The sequence below is a fragment of the Rousettus aegyptiacus genome, unplaced genomic scaffold, assembly GCF_014176215.1.
Source record: "Rousettus aegyptiacus isolate mRouAeg1 unplaced genomic scaffold, mRouAeg1.p scaffold_m13_p_3, whole genome shotgun sequence".
NCBI lineage: Eukaryota > Metazoa > Chordata > Mammalia > Chiroptera > Pteropodidae > Rousettus > Rousettus aegyptiacus.
Genome location: NW_023416306.1, coordinates 133,055,676 through 133,074,079, shown reverse-complemented (window position 1 = coordinate 133,074,079; position 18,404 = coordinate 133,055,676). Strand labels below are relative to the sequence as shown.

At 49.5% G+C, this 18,404-nt stretch overlaps 1 protein-coding gene across 1 annotated transcript in view; it reads left to right on the top strand.

Moving 5' to 3' along the window:
- MEGF11 (multiple EGF like domains 11) overlaps positions 1 to 18,404 on the top strand; it is a 315,816-nt gene that overhangs the window by 280,950 nt on the left and 16,462 nt on the right. The window contains exons 11-18 of the mRNA XM_016141015.2: positions 4,593 to 4,713; positions 5,805 to 5,968; positions 7,052 to 7,154; positions 11,060 to 11,206; positions 11,558 to 11,692; positions 16,431 to 16,559; positions 17,549 to 17,677; positions 18,152 to 18,280. Of these exons, the coding sequence (XP_015996501.2) occupies positions 4,593 to 4,713; positions 5,805 to 5,968; positions 7,052 to 7,154; positions 11,060 to 11,206; positions 11,558 to 11,692; positions 16,431 to 16,559; positions 17,549 to 17,677; positions 18,152 to 18,280 (1,057 nt within the window). The remainder of the gene's footprint in view (positions 1 to 4,592; positions 4,714 to 5,804; positions 5,969 to 7,051; positions 7,155 to 11,059; positions 11,207 to 11,557; positions 11,693 to 16,430; positions 16,560 to 17,548; positions 17,678 to 18,151; positions 18,281 to 18,404) is intronic.

Below are 18,404 nucleotides of genomic sequence, written 5' to 3'. Positions count from 1 at the left end.
AAAGCCATGTCCTCTGGATGCTGTGTGCTTAGGTGGTGAGTGTGCTGCTGACTCAAGCAAAGCAGCATAGCCTATCCCAGAGTTTCACCACATCTGGGCTCTTAGCATCTGTGCTTGAAATGGAAGCCAGGAGATTCGAGGTCCAAACCCACCTCTGAGTAGCATTGGCTGTGTGTTCTTGGGCAAGTCGCTTTCCCTCTCTTGGGCTCAGTCTCCTTACCTGTAAAACAAGGCATATGGACCAAGTGATTCCCACTACCCCTTCTAGCTCTGGCAAAATGAGCTGTCCTCCTACCATGAGGAACGGGCATGTGGCCAGTTCTAGGCCATGCATTAGCAGAGTAGGTGGCCACCCAGCTGGTGTGATTCTTAGAGGTCCAGGAGTGCTTCTCCCCCTCAGACTACATTCCCACCATTCCTCAGTGCTTCAAATTAAGATCCCTACTGCATGTAAGAAAATTCTCAGGGAGTCAGAGCTGAAGGGCCCTTAGAGATGTTCCAGCTAGTGGTTCCCAGCCAGACACATGCAAAGGCTGCAGCAGGTAGCCAAGAGCAGTTTTGAATATTTCACAAAGCCTACTGGCAACCTTCCATTACCTGTGATAAAGCTGACTAAAACAGAGGTTTGGTTTTGTTTTTGCTTTTAATTAGAATTAAATTAACTCTATGTGATATCCCAGGTCAGTGTGCACTGATCAGAAGCTGATTGGTTGTAGGTGACATCATAGGAATTTCTAGGTCATGGTTGGTGGACAAGATGCTGCCACCAGAGTCACATGACATGTGGCGGTTACTGGCCAAATCGTACCTGTTCAATATGTAACTAGCCTTAAACACCACAGAATGACAGCAGTGTCTTTTGAATTGAGAGGGCTTTGTAGAGGAAGGATGCTAACAAGAGTTCTTAATGATGAAAAGCTGAAGAGACTGACTGATTTCAACAGCCACATGTAATTGATAAGGAAACCAAGGCCTGTCTATTACCTAGCATGAACATGAGTCTGTCAGAAGAGAAGACTGTTTTCTAGCAGTAAGATGTATAGGAATTCTGGATGGAGAGCGTGGAGAACAGCTTCGATAAAAGGCCATAGGGTACTCCTAGCAGAGGGAGTGGGCGGAGGTACTAGGCTATGTGAAGCATGTGAGATGTCGTATGCAAACTCCCCAGCTTCATCTCTTATCTGAGCTCACAACCCTGGGCTCTCATCCTGTCCTTTTTCCAGGAGTGTGAAAAGATTGACAGATATGAATTCAGGGCTAGTATGGGCCAAGTGCTGGGCTGGGATAAGGGGATGGATAAGACAGTCCCTGGGCAGCCAGTCCCCTGAGGAGCACCGGCCTGTAAGTCCCAGCTCTGCCTCGTGTACCATCTCTGACTTTCAGTCTCCTCATGAAGATGATGGCTTTGATCATCTCTAAGATCCTATTCAGCTCAGAAGATCTTGTTTTCCTGAGTGGATGCGCTAGAGGCCAACAGGGTAATTTTCTGGCTGTACTTCTTATGACCCTCAGCCTGGCCAGGGAGGGTTTGGGCAGGAGGTGGTGGGGTGTGGAATGGAACCATAGACCAAGATCTGGCCCGGCTTAAGGAGGCCTAGAGTCAGTGTAGTAGCATAGGACCCATCCTTAGACCAGACAATATTCAGCTTCCTGTGTGTGATGGGAGCCACAGAACCCCAGTCATTTGTTCAACATTATTTATAGAGTACCTCTACTCTGTGACAGGTTTTGAGCTAGAGATACTAGGCAACCCAAACAGATAAGACCCTTGTTCTCATGAAGCCTCAAGTCTAACTGGGGACACAGTAAATAATTAGACAAATAAATATGCAGGCATGAGTATGACTGTGGGCATTGCCTGGGAGTTGCCGAGGATAAAGACAAGTTTCAGGCTCCAGTGCGCCCCTGGAACCCATGATCAGGGCTGGCTCAGAGTTGGCCCCCACTCAGCAAACATTTGTTGAATTGCCTGGAGTGAGAGAGAAAGCATATGGGAAGTGCCCAGTCCTTCTGGTTCTGTCCACAGTAGAAGCCAGCATGTACACACAAACATCTCATTTCAATTAAACAACATTTATCGAGGGCCTATTATATACCAGCAGGGTCCAAGCCCTGAGAATCTAGATGTGAATAAAATCAGATCCCTATCTCCACCCAGGGTGGAGGCAGGCAAGTGAGCCTACCAGGACCCCCAGTGTACTAGGATGATAATGGCTGTGTGTGTGCCCAATTCCCACCAGCTTTGGGCTAGGGGGCTGAGGAGGAAACATGCCAAGAGAGAAGGACAGGAAAGTCACAAATTTATACCCAAATCCACACAGGTGGATAAACAGGTAGCCCCAGAGATAAACACACTGAGCCCTTTCACAGGTGTGTATCCTGACTACCTAAGCATGTACCGGCATAGATACTGACTCCTGCAGACTCAGATGCCACACCTGCTAGTGGTGCCCTAAACCAGGAAGATGTGTGGGTGAGAAAATATCCTGTGTGTTGGGAGAGTTGGCACCAGGTGACCTTGAGTATCATCAGACCTTGGCCAGGGGCCACTCTGAGGCAAGAAGTTAGGGTATTATTGTCTTGCTCTGCATGTCAATCACCAGAGATGGCCAATCAACTGCATGCCCTGACCCTCAGCTCAGAGGCCAGAAGGTAGGGAATCTGACAGAAAGTTTAATTGTTAGTACCTGTGCTTGTTGAAGAGTTTGAACCAGGTCAGGGTCAGGACAATAAGGTGGAGGAAGGGGCATGCTTGTGGTTAGCTGTACTAGGCTCACAGTCCTTCAGGGCAGAACTATGCACTTTAGAAACTGCCCGCTTCCCCATTTTTTCTTTATTTTTTTTTCCCCCCCGTTAGGAGCTAACAAATAGGAAGCTGTTCTGAATAGCTCCTGGCACATAGTTGCCCCTCAGTGAGTAGTCATTCTATCCCCCAAGACCATGCCCTTGGTGAGTGGTGGTTCCAGCCTCTTCATCTATGATGAGGGGAATCAGGGAGCCAGACTGGAGGAGGTGGCAGAAAGGTGAATCACTTCTCCTGGACCTGCCCATTTGTTCCTTGAGTAAGAGATGGATCTGTTCTTCGGAGCTGCCTTCTACTAAAACCTCGGAGGGTTTGTATATTCTTTTCATAAGAATATACTATTTCTTTGCAGTAATAATAGCTTTTATAGTGCTTTCTACTTGCCAGGTACTCCTCTATCTACTTCACATAGGAAAACTAATTTAATCCTCCTAATAATCCTATCAAGTAAGGAAGGATGTTATTATTCCCATTTCACAGATGGAGGAAGGAACCCAATCCCCAAGTGATTTAGTAAATTGTGCAAGGTCACACAGTAGGATGGCATCAGAGCCCATTCTCTAACCACTGGGCTCTGGTCCGACTCTGAAAAGAAGGTCTGGTTCTTTCTCCTTCACCCTCACTAATGCACCACGGGGCCCTAGATAAGTCACTGCCCTTTCTGAGTCTCCATTTCCTTCTCTGGGAAGCAGAAAGTCCTCTCAAGCCTGGTGGTCTCCCAGGCTGCTGTAAGACCAAGTTGACTGTCCATGTCCTTGCATGGGCTGCACTAGGAGACTGTGGAACCCAGATGCAACATTCTGGGGAGTAGGTATTTCAAACTGGGTGCTCTGCGTCTTGCCCCCTAGAGCAGGGCCAGGGTGGAGTGTCCTCTTTGAGCCCCACCAGCAGATTCACAGCTGGGCATACAGACCCATTGAGGCCTCCTGGGAGGATTGGAATTAGGGACATGAACAAAGGCACCAGGACAGAAAACCCTCTCAGTATAAACTCATGCAGAGAAAATCATAAACTGTGCATGTAATTTGCACCTGGGCCAAGGCCTGCAGAGCTTAAATATATTCTTATGGGCTATTTATAGTCTTGGAGAAATTAGCATTGTCGAGTATGGGAGCACTGGCAGACTCCAGCTGGTCAAGGCCTGCCAAGGACTGGCAGAGGAAGGAGTGGGAGCCGTGGAACCTTCTGGTGCAGGACTCTGCATTTCTTAGTCTCTCCTCACTGACCCAGCCAGTGCAGGTGAGACAGGAGGAGAAAAGGGCTGGAGAGGAGCCTCCTTTCGTCAAGGTCGCATAATCTTGGGTTTCTCTGTAGACTACAGTCAAGGTATTGGCAGACTGTGTTCCTTTCTGGAGGGTTTAGGGGAGAATCTGTTTCCTTCTCATTTGGCAGAATTCAGTTACTAGAGTTGTAAGATCGAGGTCTCCCTTTTCTTGATGGCTGTAAAATGAGGGTCAGTCTGAGCTTCTAGATGCCGCTGCATCCCTTGACTTGTGGTCACCACCTCCATCTTCAAAGTCCAGGCAGGCAGGTAGAGGACTTCTCAAAGCTACTTTTTTGGTTCTTTTAAGGATTCATATGATGGGATTGGGTCCACCTGGATAATCCAAGATTCTTCATCTCAAGGTCCTTAATCATGTCTGCATACTCTCTTTTGCCGTGTAGGGTAGTATATTCACAGGTTCCAGGGACATCTTGGGTAGAGGGAAGGTGAGGGTCATTATTCTGCTTCCCATAGCCACCTAGCATGGGGCAACCTTCATCAAAAATTTACCTTCTCCTTTTGCAGGGAGAAGTCTGTGCGGTTCCCTGTGCAGCAGGGACCTATGGCCCCAACTGCTCATCCATCTGTAGCTGTAACAATGGTGGCACCTGCTCCCCAATAGATGGCTCCTGCACCTGCAAAGAAGGTAGTGTAACTTCTTTCCCAGTCCTTCCCCCTCCGATATGCACACTGCCCAGGGGAATTACCAGCGAGGGGTCTGGACCGCTCTTGCTCCATCCACCTACATGCTGGGTCAGGGAGCCTATACATCAGGTCCCAGCCAAGGAAACCCATGCCAGGGACTCTAATAGCAGGAATTTAATAAAGGAGATTTGTTACTATAGTGTGAGAAGAGCTGAAAGAGCATACGAGGAAGGTGAACAACCCCAAGATTAGCAACTGTGGGAAGAGCTGCTACCACTCCCAGGAGTGAGGGCCACCTGGTGGGAGCTGGGACATGGACAGAGAGACTGCACAATAGTATTGGAACATGGAGACACGGCCACCACCTGAGGCCCTGTCCATCTGTGGACCAGGTCTCCCATTGGTAAACCCATCTCGGAACTAGCTGAGGGGGAGCCTGGGACATGCAACTGTAGGGGTCAGCCCCTGTGACACAGAACATGGGGAGGGGGAAATGGGCCTGGGGGCAAACAGGCCAGTGACCAGCCTCAGAATAGGAAATCAGGCTGTCCCTAAAACAAAGGGCCTTGAGATAACCTGGCTGACCCAACCCTGGACAGAGACGGCCCTCCCTACTTCAGCTGGTTCCCTGTCCCAGGTGGGGTCATCAGCTCACAGTGAGAACTGGCAGGCAGGAGACCTGCATTCTAGCCCCAGCTCTCCTAACCAGCAGTCTCTAGCCTTTTTGACACCAGGGACTGGTGCGCCTATGAGAATCTAATGCCTGATGATCTGAAGTGGAGCTGAGGCAGTGACGCTAGCGCTGGGGAGCGGCTGCAAATACAGATGAAGCTTTGCTTGCTCATCTCCTGCTATGCGGCCTGGTTCCTAGTAGGCCACGGAGCGGTACCAGGCTGTGGCCCAGGGATTGGGAACCCCTGCCATAACAGCCATGCATATTTCTGAGTGGACTCTATATGGAATGTGTATCCTAACCCAGTGATCACGGAAGTGGTGGTTTGGATGGGATGTCCAGTACAGAGCTGGGAGTAGTGGGCAGAAAGCTATGCTGGGCTTGAGTAGATAGGTGACAGCCTCTTTCCCTCTCCTCAGGGTGGCAAGGCCTCGACTGCACCCTGCCATGTCCCAGCGGGATGTGGGGCCTGAACTGCAATGAGAGCTGCACTTGTGCCAACGGGGCGGCCTGCAGCCCTACAGATGGCTCCTGCTCCTGTACCCCCGGCTGGCTGGGAGATACCTGCGAGCTGCCCTGCCCGGTGAGTTCCCAGGGCTGGGAAGGACCCAGCGGTCTCAGCATCCCCTCATGCCCTTTCCCTGCACCTATTTGGTCCACAGAGGTGCAGAGAAGAGCACAGGTGGACCCTTAGATCAGGTCTCAGTCCTAGTCTTAACCTTTCTGTGGCCACTTTCCTACTTCAGGCCTCAGCCCTCTCGTGTATAAAATGGCAAATACTTGGCAGATGTGATATCGTATCCCTTTCCTCTTGCTGCTCTCGGTAAACGTTATTAGTTGACTCTGGCATATTTACCTGACTCAAATGCAGCTTCAGAATCCGTCACGACACAGTGCTACAGGACAGCCCTTACTAATCCATCAGAGTTGCCATTCTTTGATAGATCATGTCTAAGCTTCTTTCTGGTTCCAGCACTGTAAATTGTTATGATCAGGGTATGGGAGAACTAAACCAAGCACTGTCCAGCAATAACCACCTAGACTTAACCACTGGATCTCAGTCTAAGATACAAATTAAGTTAAGCCAACTGACATGATATTGTTGAATGAGTCCTACAGTTCCGGGTTCAAATCCTGACTTTGCCACATTTTGGCTCTATTACCTTGAGCATGATACTTCTCCCCTCTAACCCTCTTTCTCGTCTTCACATTGTGAATGTAGTGGAACCATCATATAGAGTTGTTGTGAGGATTAAGAGAAATGTGTCGCATAAGGCTCTTGATACCTAATGAGCACACAACAAATGTTAAGTCACCACCTTCTTCCGCAGTAACAATAAATCAGTCATTCCTCACATACGATCAATGTGTTACAATTTGCAAAGGGCGTTTTCATTTACGATTTTAATTAATCGTCCTTACACCTCCCTCCTTACAAACCCCATACGCTTGTTAGTACGGCCAAAGAATTCTTTGGAGTGGCTTCATGGCCACGTTGATCCCATTATAAAAAGTGCCCCCACTGTGCCACTGCCTTACTCTCTCTGCATCATTGTGAAGCAGTGGCTCAGTTTTGTCATCAAAATCCAACAGAGAAGTGTGTGAAGTTCTGGGATCTAGGCCTGTAAATCCTTCTCTCTCCCCTCCTGTCCACTTCTGTCCACAGGACGGCACGTTTGGGCTGAACTGCAGTGAGCGCTGTGACTGCAGCCATGCCGATGGCTGTGATCCTGTCACAGGCCACTGCTGCTGCCTGGCTGGCTGGACAGGTAAGCCCCCTTTGCCTTGCCAGCACCCAGGTCCTGTGAAATGGGGTCCTTGATATTCTTCTACTTGCCTTGGACTGCTCTGTCGCTGGCCACTACTTCTTGCTTCCTAAATATGCACCTTTCCCTTTACTTCCTGGGCTTCAGTTCTCCATGTTATTCAATTTAAGTAAACAAATATTGATTAAGCACCTTTTAAGTGCAGACTCTCTTCTAAGGGGTAGCAGCACACTAGTAAAGAATCAGACAGAGGCTGACGCCTGGTAGATGTAGCTGTTTGCAGAGGATATGGTGGAGAGAGGGACAAGGAACTCTCTCCTAGCCCAGGCTCAGACTCTTGTTCTCTACGTGTGTCCTGGATATCTATCTCCCCACTTCTCTCCACCCCACTGCCACCACTCCAGTCCACCGGGCCCCATCTCTCGGCTAGTACCGCCTCAGCCTCCTACTTGGTCTCTGGGCCTCCCCTCTTGCCCAGCCGCATCCATTCTGCACATGGTAGACAGAGTGAACTTTTCAGAACCCAGATCCATTCACATTAGTCCCTGCTCAGAATGCCTCAGTGGCTTCTCATGGCACATATATAAAATCCAAAATCCTCATGGTGGCCTGGGGCCCACATGATCTGACCCTGCCCAACTCCTCCTCCTCTCCTTTGTCCCCTCCCATCACTCAGTACACTCCAGCCACATGGGCCGACCACCTTCCAGGCCTCTGTTCATGTAGTCCTCCTGCCTGGATTACTCTTTCCCTATCTCTTCACCTAATGATGTCGTCTCACCCAACAGATTTCAATTTAAAGGTTACTTCCTTTGGCAAGGCTCCCTCCCCCTGCTACAACCCGCCCCCTCAACCTGGCCAAGACTACATACGAGCCCATTTTGTTAATTCCCATAATGCCCTACACTTTTCCTTTTGCAGCACATACCTCAATTGTCACTGAACTCAGACTGGAGTAACTGTTTTTTTATCTTCTGCCTCCCCATCTCCACCATCAGCTCTGTGGAGGCAGGGACCACATCCGCCTTGTTCACCACTGTATCCTGGCACACATTGAGATATGGGATAACACGATGGTTAAGAACTTAGAACTAGAGCCAGACTGTCTGGGTTTGTGACCTTGGGCAGGTCCCTTAACCTCTCAGGGCCTGAACTCTCCATCCATAAAATGCAGATAATTATAGTCTTCATAACTATGGGGTTGTTTTGAAGTTTAAATGAATTAATACCTATAAGTGCTAACAGCACAGCACCTGGCACATAGTATGCATTCAGTAAATGTAAACCAATAATACAGGAAGTCTTTAATAATGATATACTGCATGAAGGAACCTATTAGCCAGTCCTAAGGTGTTGGATAGCAAGGAGAAAGAAATATAGGTGTTGCTGGCAGTGTAGGTCCTCAGATAAATAATTCACACCAGGCTGCTGAACAGCCTCTGTTCTCCATGAGCAGAAAGTTTCTGAAGAGCCCAGGGCCAGGGATATTGCTTCCTCTGCAGTATCTTCAACCTGGCTCTCCCTGCCCTGCCCTTCAGTACACTGGCACCGTAGACTCTTAGCCAGAGCCAAGTGAAAATCCACTTTAATTTTTCATTGCCTTAATTTCAAGTGAGCCGATAAGATTTTAATGACATCTGGTGCTCAGAAATTCTGTCTTTGATGGACAACCTTTCAGCCAAGCCTGTGCTGTTCTAAAGCTAATTTCCCCAAACATGGTCCTGAAGTCATTTCCAAGGAACGATTGATGTCCTCAGGTTTATCATGCAGAAGGGGACCAAGGAAAGATAGGAAGGGGTTGGGGTACAGGACCCAGCCTCTTGCTCAATGAGCCTTCTCCACCCACCCCTGACTCCTCAGCCCCTGACATATTACTTGTGCCTTGGCTCAATACCAGGTTTTCTCTGCCCTAAGTGTGTGCATGTCTTTCCCCTTGCCCTCAAAGCCATAGGCTTCTTGATGACTGGCATCATGTCTAATTCATCTTGCCCTGCATGTAGTAGATGCTTATTAAATGTTTATTGAGATAAATTGAAAGAAGCTGGCCTATAACCATAAATGGCTTTTCCTCACAAAGTGAAGGAGACCTTGAAGATGATCTCCTCCAGTCTGCTTATGCTGCAGATAAGGAAAGGGAGGTGCCCAAGGTCTCAGAACATTAGTATCAAGAGAATGGGAGACACAGGGTTGCATTTTCAGGGAGCCATTTATTCAATTAGCATTTGCTGAATCAAATAATCACCAAGTCTTTATTTGGAGCTGCCATGTACCCAGCGCTCTGTCAGGCCCAGCAATAAAAGGCAACATTTAACAACCGCAGGCTTTGGGTTTTGCAAGGTAGTTTCTCCTTCCCCAGGTTCCCCTTCAGTCAATCCATGCTGCCAGTCCAGGGTTCACCTACTGTGAGACCTTCATCAAGGGATGAAATGTGGCCACCAAATTCTCACTGGAGAAATAAAACTTATTCTCTAGGAAGAATCTCCCCTCTCCCTTCACACAGACCTGTTTTCTGGAGAGTGGCGTCTTAAGCCTGAAGCCTGGGAGTTCCCAGGGGTTGGGGCGGGGGAGTGGGGCACTAGGCTAGACGGAGGCACTGGGGGATGACTGAAGCCTGTTGCCTCCCCTTCCTCTCCATTCTCTCCAGCTGTCCTGCCGCCTCTCCTTTCCCCGGCAGCCCAGGTGGGCTTGTACAACTCCAGCCTACCACTAAATTGGTCCCGCTGTTCTCTCACTGCTGCTAGGACTGGCTCTGTTCTCTGAGCCTGAGTGTCTTCCTCCCTCTTTCTGTTTTTCATAATCCCTGTCCTTATTACAAGGCAGACTTGATTTTTAAACTAATTCTGTTCCTCTCTGAGGTTCTAATATTCACCTTCCAAAGCCACATAGGTCTCCAGGGCCCACCCAGTCCATTCACCTAATTAACGTGAGTCAGACTGGAAGCCTTTCGGTCTGGGAGCAAGCCCCACCCCAGAGCTGAGGCCTCCAGCCTCAGGCCTTTTTAAATTCCTTCTTAGCCTTTGGCTGTAATCACCCCAACACATATTTCCTCTCTCAGCTTAAAAAGAATGTGTAGGCCTTGCTCCTCTTTCTTATTGAGAAATTCCATCCATCCCTCCTAGGCCACCGTTTGTCAAACCGAGGGTCATTAAATCCATTTGTTGGGTCACAACTAGCTTTTTTTCTCTTAATGAATAGAATACATCATAGTGCAGAGGAAATATCAGAGTGCATCACACACAGTAAATGTCATTTTTCAAAGCATTGGTTCCTATTATACACGTGCAAGTGCATATGATATACGTATTGCACTGAGGACCGTGGTCAAAAGAATCGGAAAAAACCCACCCCCTCTCTGGCCCTCGCCCTGGGGCTGGTGGCTGGAACCCAGCGAGGACCAGTGGCTCCTAGGCTAATGAGGGTGGGCATGTAGCTTCCAGCGTGTGCAGCCCCCCATAACAGCACTTTTTTGTCCCATAGCTGGTTCTCTCAGGCCTAACCTTGGATACCAGCTAAGATGTCAAAAACGAAGTAGACCCTTTATGATCTGGTCCCTTATTCCCACAGTCTCATCTCTTGCCATATCTCATCTTATACTTTATGGTTCAGCTACACAGAACTTTTTTTTTTTTCTTTCAAGGCATGATTCTTTCTTTTGCCTCCTGCTCTTTCCACATAGGATTTCCTTTACCTGGTCAGTTCCTCATTGGCCATTAGGACTTAGTTATGGCATCACTTCTTCCTGGAAGCCCTCCCTGACCAACTAAGGCTCAGCTGCGTTTTTCTTCCATATTCCTAGATACATTGTATTTGTCTCTACCTTGTCATACTTCATGGTGCCCCCTTCCCACCAAGCTTCCTTTTGCCATCACTTCTCTTACCACTGACCTGAGTCTGTATCTGGCCTACAGGCATCCGCTGTGACAGCACATGTCCTCCCGGTCGCTGGGGCCCCAACTGCTCCGTCTCCTGCAGCTGTGAGAACGGTGGCTCCTGCTCCCCAGAGGATGGAAGCTGCGAGTGTGCCCCTGGCTTCCGAGGACCCTTATGCCAGAGAAGTAAGGCTGAACCCCACAACCTGCAGACCTCAAATGGCCCATCCTCCTCACCCCTTCCTAGTTGCAACTAGTCCTGGCCTGAGAGATGCTGGGCTCTCAGAGTCAGCCCCCATCACATCCCTCCCTCTAGTCCCCTCTCCCTCTGCCTCCAAGTTCTGAGCCCAGCCTGGCTCCTCAATGAAAACAGGACCAGACCACAGCTCCTCTCCGCAGAAGGGGACAGGCCCTCCGAGGTGTGGGGTGGGTGTAGCTCTTCCCATACTTTTGTGGAGCCTACCTTCATCTCTATGTGGAATCAGAGGTTGGCTGGGGCCCCCTGGGCTGCTAACCACATCTCCCTTTCACCCCCAGTCTGCCCCCCTGGGTTCCATGGTCACGGCTGCACCCAGCCATGCCCCCTCTGCGTGCACAGCAGTGGGCCCTGCCACCACGTGAGTGGCATCTGTGAGTGCCTCCCCGGATTCTCCGGAGCCCTCTGCAACCAAGGTACTGTCTCCAAGGGAAGGTAGGGGCCAGGGAGGTGAGGGATCCTGGAAGGGAAGTAAGGCTTTGGGGATTCTCATATTCTGTAGAGGCAGCTCCTTGCCTCTTCAAGGCTCATGCCTACCTTTCTAAGAACTGAGCACCACAGGGCATGAGACAAAGCCATGATGCAGTTAAAGGTACAGGCTCAGAGAGATTAAATCAATTCTCCATGATCTCAGCTAGCAAGTGGCAGAGTTGCTAAATGGATGGATGAAAAATGAAATGAGCAAAGGTGAAGTCCACATAAGAAGTGGCCCCAAATGGCTTATGTTGAGTGCCAAATGGTAAAGGCAGAGAATGTGTGGGAGCTCAGAGGGGACAGTTCTGGTTTCAGCTGGAGATGGCAACTTTGTAGCCCTTCTCCCCTCACCTTCAGGCTGACATCACTAATCCCGCAGCACCCGCTTTCCAATCTCAGATGCAGAATTCTTTAAGACACCAACTCCAGCCAGCCTCTCCCACTCCACAGGAGTTGAAAATGGAGCAATAAGCTTTTCAAGAAGTTGAAAAGCTTATTTGCATTGGTATGCTGCAAAACTGGCTTGGGGGGCGGGCTGAGGAGCCCTTATTTGTAACATTTGCAAATTTCCATGATAAAATGTTTCCACCATGGTTGATTCCAAGGTACCAGTGGCTTAACAGCAGTCACAGAATTCCTGAATATGTAACAACCAGTGCAAAGGTAGAAGCTGGCTTTAACACACACCATTTCTTATTACCATCCCTGGCTTAGGTAGGCCAAGGCAGCATGGGTTTGGGGGACAGCTCCATGTTGGAAGTACTTCAGTTGGACCTTAGCCTGAAAGGCAGAGGAGGAGGAAAGGCATTCAGGTAGAAGAAACAGGCTGAGTGGAGCACAGGGGAGTCAACCTGCGACTGTTCAGTAGGGAATGGGTGAAGGATGCAGGAACTGGGGGTGGGAAAGGAGGCTGAGAAGGTGGTCTGGAGCCTTCTGAACAGCTCTGAACACAAGGTTGCAAGAATTTGTACTCTAACCTGTAAGGAGCAGAGGGATCTTAGACTAAGGTAAACAGAGCTGAAAGCAACCTGAAGGTCATCTGTGCAAGAATCTCATCTGTCAGCTGCTTAAATACTTCCACTGAGAGCTCACTACGTCCCAGGGGAACCGAGTCTTTTGATGAATAATCACTACTGAGCTGGGCTATCTTTGTAAGCGTATGGGGCCTTAATATGTATGAATGAGTTTAGCCTATGATGCTTTGAGGTCATGAGAAGTTTGGGCCCTAGGGAAACATATGTGCCAGTTTCATTTGCTTGCACCCCTCGTAGGACAGTTTAATCATAACCTGACACGTCGAGGTTTACTTATTAAACATCAGAGACCTAGCCATCAATACAGATAGACTGGGTCTAAATTAGGATCTAAGCAGCCCGAGGAGTAACTCTCAGATCCTGCGATGTCTGATTTATCACCCACTGGCCTAATGAGTATTTTCCACATATAGATCTAATAGAGTTTGCTATTAATGGCAACTGCCCTGGTTAAGTCTCAAACCTCGTAAAAAATTGAACTGACACTTTCTAATGACCAGCTTTCCAGCGAGTTACAAATTACAGACACTGCTTATGCAGAATCATTAAACATAGATTAAATATAACCAGATGTTTTCTTTTCACCGGCCCCCTCCTTCTCTCCACCACCCCTCTCTTTGCCTCACTCTTGATTCAGCTAAGAAGTCAACCAATTAATGTATTAGACTGATCGCATTAGCAGCTCTGTGGGTGAATTTGTCAGCCTTGGGTATGTGAGAAAGACTTCAAAGATAAAATTGTCTTGTTAGAGAAGCACAGAGTTGGTTTTAGGGGTGGGGGTAAGGGAGAGAAGCTCTGGCACCCCATTCTCACAGAAGGTGAGGACTGGGGGAATAGGTTCCCCAAATCAAGCACCTCCCAGAGGCAGGGAAGAGGAGGCTGGGTGACATGCTTTTCAGTTAGCTGATGCGGGAGCCTGAGCTGCAGACAGGTGGACAGGTGAGATGTGTGTCATCCTCCGGACCCTGGACCTGCCCTGGAAGGAGCTAAGGATTTTGCCAGGAGCACAGGGCCCCAAGCAGCCAGCCTGTCCACAGCTATTAACCACAGCCTGAGGCAGTGGGCAAGGTTTAGTATTAATGAAAATACATAATAATGGGAGTATTACAAGGGTAATTGAACTTATATTTGTGAAGCACTTTGAACAGTGTCTGGTGCATGGAAGTGCTTGTCGAATACATAAATAACACTAGGACCCAAACCCAAGAATTTGGACTGGAGAGCTTGGTACACCATTGCTGCCTTTATTATTTGTCTCAACCACTAATCATGTCCAGGAGAGGCATAGAGTGAACACAGGTCCTAGGCACCATGTATCCACAATCTGGTTGGGGAAGGACTGGCCATATGAGTCCCAGGCAGTGTAGTATAAAAGAGAGCGTGCAGCCCAAGATTTTGCAGACCGGGGCCTTGGGGAAGTTGCTTCTCTTTAAGAATCAATACCTCCCCGTGTGGCTCAGGGATGCCAGGAGTTCCTCCCTGATAACAGGAATGCAAGGAAGCCTTCTTTGAGGATATAGAGCTGGCTGGAATTGGCGGGGGGGGGCTTTGAGGAGAGCATGCTGAACTGAGAGGAGCTCAAGGAGAGGTTTCCAGTAGAACTCACTGGAAGATTGCTGCTCCTGGGGCCTATTTTGGTCCTTTTGGAACATTTCTTGTGTGGTTGCTGTATCCTAGGCACTGTGCTGGGCTCTCAGAACCAACAAAGAACAAGACAGCCAGGTTCCCTGACCTTACATAGTCTGTAGTCTAGTGGGGGAAATTCTGAGCTTAGCCTTTCCCAGTAGAACGTGGGAGTCAAGTCAGGGGAAAGGGGTGGCCAGTTTATTTCCACATGTTCAGTCAACATGCCTTGAGTGCCTCTTGTTTTTCCAGGCCATGTGGGGGACACAGATATGGGTGGAACCCAGGCCTGGCCTGAAACAAGTTCACAAGTCACAGTAAGAGAAAACCAGGGAAGAAACCGATAGAGTGTTTTGGAATCTCAAAAAGGGACACATAGTCCCCTAGAACAGAGAAGAGGGGTGAATCAGGTAGGATTAAGTTCAGCTATAGGTGACATAAAAACCCAAACTATTTGGCTTGAAAATAACAAGTATTATTTCTCTCACACATTAAAACAAAAACAAAAACACACGTAAAAAAAAGGTCCAGAAGGAGGCCACTAGGGACTGGTAGGGTAGCTTACAAGGACGCCAGGGACCCAGGCTTCTCCTACTTTGTTCAGTCATCTTTCAGTCATCCACATCTGATGAAAGATAACTGCTTGAGCTCCAGCCATATTACCCACAGTTCTCATCCATAATGCACATTCTTCTTCCACAAGGAGGAGGAACGGGCAGAGATATATTTCCACTTACCACTGGCCACATGTAGTCACTTGGCCATAGCCAGCTGTGCAGGAGCCCAAATGAGGTCTTTATTCCAGGTGGCCATAGCCCCAGCTAATGCTCAAGATTCTGCCAAGAAGAAAATTGATATCAAAAGACTAGCAGCCTCCTACAGAGGGTTCCTGGGGGAGGTGGCATTTGAGATGAGTCTTGTAGGCAGAGTAGGATTTCCATGGCTGAACATGAGGGTCAGGAAAATTCTGGAAGGGAACAGCTAGAGCAAAGGCACAAAGAAAGAAAGGCATGGAGTGTATTTGGACAGTGGTATGATAGACCAGAGGCTTATGTGTCTGAGTGAGGTTGGTAAAGTGCTGATCTCTAGGATCCAGATTTCATTCCGGGGCAATGGGGAGCCACTGAGGATGTTTGAGCAGGGCATAGGAGCACCATGAAGAGAGCTGTGCTCAAGTTGTAGAAGAGGAGTGAATCAGGTAGGATTAAGTTCAGCTATAGGTGAACTTAATAAAGGTGGAGGATGAACTGCAGTGTGGAATGAGTGGTAGGTGCTCAATTAACACTCAGATTTAGTCCTAAAGGAGCTTGCATGCAGCCTAGGTGAAGAAACTAGCCCTTCTTCCAGGGACCAAGGAGTGGCTCCTTCAAGAGGGGCTGGGACCAAAATCCTACAGGTGACTCAGAGTGGAAATACTGTGGGAACTTAATGAGAGAGAGCGCCCTGTGGACCCAGAGGGCTCTCTTGAGGAAGAGGCTGAGCTGAGGCTTTAGGAACAGGTCAGATTTGGAGAGACAGAGGAAATAGGTGGACAGGGATAACCAGTCCTCCAGCAGTCTAACTGCAGACAGACCTGCCACCTACATTTGTCTCCCTCCTTCTAGCTACTGACATTCTCTGCCTTCATGGCTATGGGATCACTGATGCTGGCAAGAGTGTAGTAATGGAAAAGAGAAGGCTGTGGAGCAGTACAGGGGACACTGGACTGAGAGCTCTCTCAGCCTCTCCACTTCTATGAGACCTAAGTCAAGTGATTCTACCCCATGGGCCTCGGTTTGCTCCTGTGTTGGAAAGGATCGTTCATAGAGCCTCCCAAAAAAATGCAGCTATGGACACAAGAGGGGAACTCATTCATGTGCAGATGGAAAGGGTGGTGGGGGTGCCAAGATGGGCAGTTCTACCCAGGTTCCTGATCTTAGGGTAGCCATGGCTGTGGCCTGGGAACTTCCGGGGGTACAGTCGTGGATGGTGGTCTGAGGATTACAGGTGGGAGGGCAGGTGCCAGGCTGTCCTGTGTCCACAGTGTGTGCCGGAGGGCACTTTGGGCAGGACTGTGCCCAGCTCTGCTCCTGTGCCAACAATGGGACTTGCAGCCCTATCGATGGCTCCTGCCAGTGCTTCCCCGGATGGATTGGCAAAGACTGCTCACAGGGTAAGCTGCTGCCCCCTGGGAATACCCCTAACCCAGGGTCAAGCCTCAAAACACCTCACTCCTTGCCCCTGGCACCTCCACCTCCCAGGGCTGAAATCTTCTGCAGATAGTAATGTCTACCTGAGTCCCACCTAGCTTTCTAGCTAATATAATGAATTATTAGGATTGGTCACTGGCATTATTAACTGCTAGTATTAAAGGTATTGACATTGTTAGTATAGTACAATTAATGCTATTAATGCTGAGAACACTCCTAAGCAAGGAGTACCCCCTGCGTTTGGATGGAGAGGAAGAGGAGGCAGGGGCTGGCATGCTGGAGTTTGGAGGTAGGGAAATGAAGTGAGGCCAGGGCAATCAGAGGGGCGAGGATGTCCTCTGGGTGGCCCAGGTGAATGATGTTCTGGGCATCATAAGCCTGGACAGAGCATTGTAGGGGATGTTCATACAGGTTGTACCCAATCTGATACAGAGTTAACAGGGGCCGCCTGATCTATGGGTGGAGACACAGCCTCTGCCGTGTGGAGCCCTTTGGCTGATGCGTGAGACCTAGCCAGTACCCCTAGGGAGGTTCTAGTTGGATGGCCTGGCCTAAGGGAATTTCCATTCTGATGGAGACACAGGTGCCATCCTCAGAGAGCTCACCAGCCAAAAGAGAGAGCCCCTACCCTGGTTAGTTCCCATCCTTGTTAGTATACACAGTATTCACACAGTAAACTGCAACGTTTACAGTTTACTACATGCGCCCCACTCCAAATCAGTCCTCTGCGAGGGAAGGTTCAGGAGCCCTCAGAGCTGGAAGAATGGGCAGAGAATCTGGACAACTGGGCCCAGTGGTGAATGGAGGAATTCTGAGAATGTTAAGCCTTCTGAAAGCCAGGAAATGCCACCTGAGTACCTCCTGGCATTCTGGCTCTGATGTGCACCCCCTGCCCCTTTTCATCTGCTCCTCTCTGCCTTGCCTTCACCCTCTACATTCCATCCATCCCTAGCTTGCCCAACTGGATTCTGGGGCCCTGCCTGCTTCCACACTTGCAGCTGCCACAACGGGGCAACCTGCAGCGCTGAGGATGGGGCCTGCCACTGCACCCCGGGCTGGACCGGACTCTTCTGCACACAGCGTAAGCCCCGCCTCCCAGCTATTTGGAATCCCATGCTGCGGCCTGCTGGCTGCCTGGGGCATTGTCTAGGCCTGCAGTGGAGAGAGGAAGGAGGCGGCCAAAGGGCTGTAAGACACTCCAACTTCTAGGATTAGTGGGAGCATGGCTGGATTCAGGGGTTGATGGGTCCAAAATCCTGGAAGGTTAGGGCCATATGGTATTTCAGCAATCACAAAAACCAGACCCTCCTTTTGGACAGTGAGGCCCAGAGTGAAGAGTGACCTGCGGCTACACAGCCAGGTGACTAGCCTGGCCTCTGGTTCCAAGGCACTTTTGTCCAAAGGATTCCCCACCCCTTCAGTGTGAGGGTTCAGAGTACAGAGATGGCTCAGGTGCATGGTCTCACTATTCACCCCAGCTAGCTGCGAGGTGGCAGAAGACAGACGGTTCAGTCCCAGCTGTACCTCCAAAGTTGCCCCTACCCTGTTTCTCCAGGCTGCCCAGCAGCTTTTTATGGGAAGGACTGTGGGCGCGTGTGCCAGTGTCAGAATGGCGCCAGCTGTAACCACATCAGCGGCAAGTGTACCTGTCGCACAGGCTTCACCGGGCGACACTGTGAGCAAAGTAAGTTGTCCCAACCCACGACCCTGGGTGTCGGTGCCAGGCCTCAGCCTCCTAGGTCTCTGCAAATCTGCTCCCTTGACTTCTGGAGCAACTCCCAAGGAGGGAAAAAAAACACACCAGAATT